This window comes from Sodiomyces alcalophilus (assembly GCF_042370955.1).
Source record: "Sodiomyces alcalophilus JCM 7366 unplaced genomic scaffold ACRALscaffold_1, whole genome shotgun sequence".
NCBI lineage: Eukaryota > Fungi > Ascomycota > Sordariomycetes > Glomerellales > Plectosphaerellaceae > Sodiomyces > Sodiomyces alcalophilus.
The window spans coordinates 9994397-9997785 of NW_027263532.1; the positions used below are offsets into that span (position 1 = coordinate 9994397).

The following is a 3389-nucleotide window of genomic DNA, read 5'->3' on the forward strand; positions in this document are numbered from 1 at the left end:
TCGATAGACTTTATAACGGACCTGCTACCTGCTAAAGGAAAGAAGTATAGGTATTTATAGGTTATAACCGACTGATTAATAAATAAAGGCTATTACCCTCGAAGCGATAGACTCTATAGAAAAAAAACAGATGCCTGTACCGAATAGTTCCTATATTATTATTTTCGATTCTATAGTATACCTCGCTTAATTATAAGCGATAAAGGCTGTAATTAAATAAATTGTTTTTAGCGATACTTTTATAAACTAGCCAGGAGCGAATAAAAATAAGTAAGTATAGCCTATTACCCTTAGACTAATAACACCACTAAATAAGCTAATTAAAAAGTATAAGCGTATATCCGAGCTTTTATTTACTATACCTAAGATAATTAGGATAAGTTACTACCCCTAGTATAATTAGTATTAAATAACTAGGAGAGCTTAATCACGAAGATAAGCCCGTTCTTTATAAAACACAGATACTATATTAACCTGATTTAGATCCACGAAGAACTACGTAACGAGGGTCGGGAGTTTACCATATATAACCTGCTCCACCGTCTCTAGGAGACCACGGAGTTTGCCTAAGCCTCGATAATATGTATATAATTATAATAAAACGAGTCCGTGAATAAATGTCGTGTTCTTTTAAAACGGTTCTAAGAGGCCGATCTTATATAGCTCCCGCTTATAAACTACTTTGCCCCGCGACTATTATATAAATTAACCTAGTTATACTAGAAATACAGAGTAACCAGGGTTATTAACCTATATATAATAAAGCTAAATATATTCTTAAATATATACCCGAGGTTCTACGTAGATCTATTATAATATATAAACGAAAACCCGCTACTTAGTTAGGTCCTATATAACCCTTAACTAGGGCTAATCTGTGACGGCCTAGAGAAAAACTAATAGATAATAGAAGAGATCCTATACACTAGGAATAGGAAACTAAGTAGAGGCGTGATAAGAGAAGCGTTAGTAAAGTAGGGGGGGTGGGCTTAAATATCCTAGAAGCCGATATAGGAACTAAGCGCCTTAGATAGTTATACGGAGAGGTACGGCCCGATTAAGACTAATAATAGACCCCGCCAATATTATAAAATGACAAAGAGTTATAGGAAAGGTTATAAGAATTAAATAAAGGTTATAATAGCGGTAAGGCCGCCTACGTTGATTAATTTAGGGTGGATAAGCCCCGCCTCTAGTTACCGGGTTTAAGTATTAAGGTTAATGTCGTTATAACCGTCCTCACGACTATTACCGCTTTTAGGGATAATAGGAGATAGAATAAATAATACGACCTTGGCCTGCCCACCCTTTCCCTTTCCCTTAGAGGACTTAACGTCCTTTACCTTAACGTTTATAACCCCTATAATAGTCTTAACTGCCTATATAAACTAGTTAAACCGGTATAGGCCGTTTACCCCCGTAAAGATAATCGTTATACTAGGAGTAGGCGTAATAATAGTAGGAGGCGCTACGATAAATATAGGTCTACCTACCACGATACAGGAGACCCCGCGGGGAGGGGAAGGTAGTAATATAAACCGACAAGTAAGGCTTACTATATCCTGAGTTGATAGGCGTTAAAGATTCAGTTAATCAATATAAAGACTTTTCCTATTTAGAAACATTTCATATAGATCTTTACCGACCGATCGAACCTCTTTCTTATAATAAAAAGCATTGGATTTTGTTTATGCTAGATCGTTCCACCCGGTTTCTATAGGCATAACTGCTCTTAGATAAGTCTAAAACGATAGTAGTAACACCTATAAAAGAGTGGAAAGCTCAGGTGGAAAATAATAATAATAATAATAATAATAATAATAATAATAATAATAATAATAATAATAATAATAATAATAATAATAATAATAATAATAATAATAATAATAATAATAATAATAATAATAATAATAATAATAATAATAATAATAATAATAATAATAATAATAATAATAATAATAATAATAATAATAATAATAATAATAATAATAATAACAATAACAATAATAATAAAAGTCTTAAGACTCCCACTATCTTAATAGATAGTGAGAGTGTAAAGAAGCTCGCCGAAAACCCCGAATTTTATAAACAAGTAAAGTATATCGATAGGCAGTATCACTACTGCAGGCAATAACTATATAATAGTAATATAAAAATCGTATATATAAATACGAAATTTAATATAGCTGATATAGTGACTAAAGGTTTAGTAAAAGAGACTTATAATACTCTTTACGGTTATATAAACGTAGATTATAAGGACGATACGTTGCCTGAGTATGATTTACGGCCTTATAATAAAATTAAAGAATTAAAATACTAGGTTTTAATACTTAGTATTCTTAGTTCTTTATAAGGGGATATAACTAGGTATTTTACCTTCGGATTTTCCTAGATATTCAAGGTTTTTCTTGAACTTTCCTTTGAATAATATAATATAATAATAATAAGGGTTTTTTGAAATTTTCCCTTGAATTAAAAAGAAGAGGTTTTTCTAATTTTTTCCTCTATGTATTCTAGTCTTAGATAGACTAGGATTACTGCGCTATAATATAACCATAACTATAACCTAACTAAGCTGCACTTATTATATAAGAGTTAGCTTACGGGGGGTATTAATATTATACTTATAATAAGTGATAATTATAAGAATCATAAGTATAATATCTAAGTCAGAATAAACAGTATATAGTTATAGCTATATAACGAGACGTCTACTTTATGACCAGCTTAACCTATACTATAATACTACACGTATTATACGTCCATATATACTTAGCTTATAATATATATTATATAAATACACTAAGTATTGTAAATACGATATCTTGGTTATTACTTAAGCTAATAACGTGGCGTGATAACCGTCGCGTAGGCTATTTACTCAACAGTCGCCACCCAATCTTTCAGGGTCTTTTATCAGCCCCGGATCCACGAAGAAATCCCAGAAGTTAGCTCTTTACACATAGCATCACAAGCTCGCGCAACAAGCAGTAATCCTACGGATCTACGAATTCAACAGCTTTTTACTTAATTTTCCTCTCTTGCGCGCGTACAGCCTACTATTCGTAGCCTAATTTATCAAAAATCTCTATAAGAACTAAGCGCCTTAGATCGTTATAAGGAGAGGTACGGCCGGATTAAGACTAATAATAGACCCCGCTAACGTCATAAAAAGAAAAAGAGTTATAGAAAGGGTTATAAGGATTAAATAAAGGTTAGAATAGCGTTAAGGCGGCCTACGTTAATTAATTTAGGGCAGATAAGCCCCGCCTCTAGTTACCGGGTTTAAGTATTAAGGTTAATAATACGTAATAATCCTTAGTTTAGTCACATATACTCTCTTTAGTTAGCAGGACCGTTATAGATATTAGTCGGCGGTCCTATAG

General features: G+C 32.3%; 1 protein-coding gene across 1 annotated transcript; it reads left to right on the forward strand.

Moving 5' to 3' along the window:
• Positions 1–1690: 1690 nt before the first annotated feature.
• ACRALDRAFT_2016339 (uncharacterized protein) lies at positions 1691–2057 on the forward strand (the record flags this gene model as incomplete). The annotated part of the gene is made up of 3 exons (XM_071019839.1): positions 1691–1700; positions 1782–2015; positions 2047–2057. 3 exons carry the CDS (start codon positions 1691–1693, stop codon positions 2055–2057), a joined length of 255 nt encoding a protein of 84 aa, XP_070880263.1.
• Between the last annotated feature and the right edge of the window lie 1332 nt (positions 2058–3389).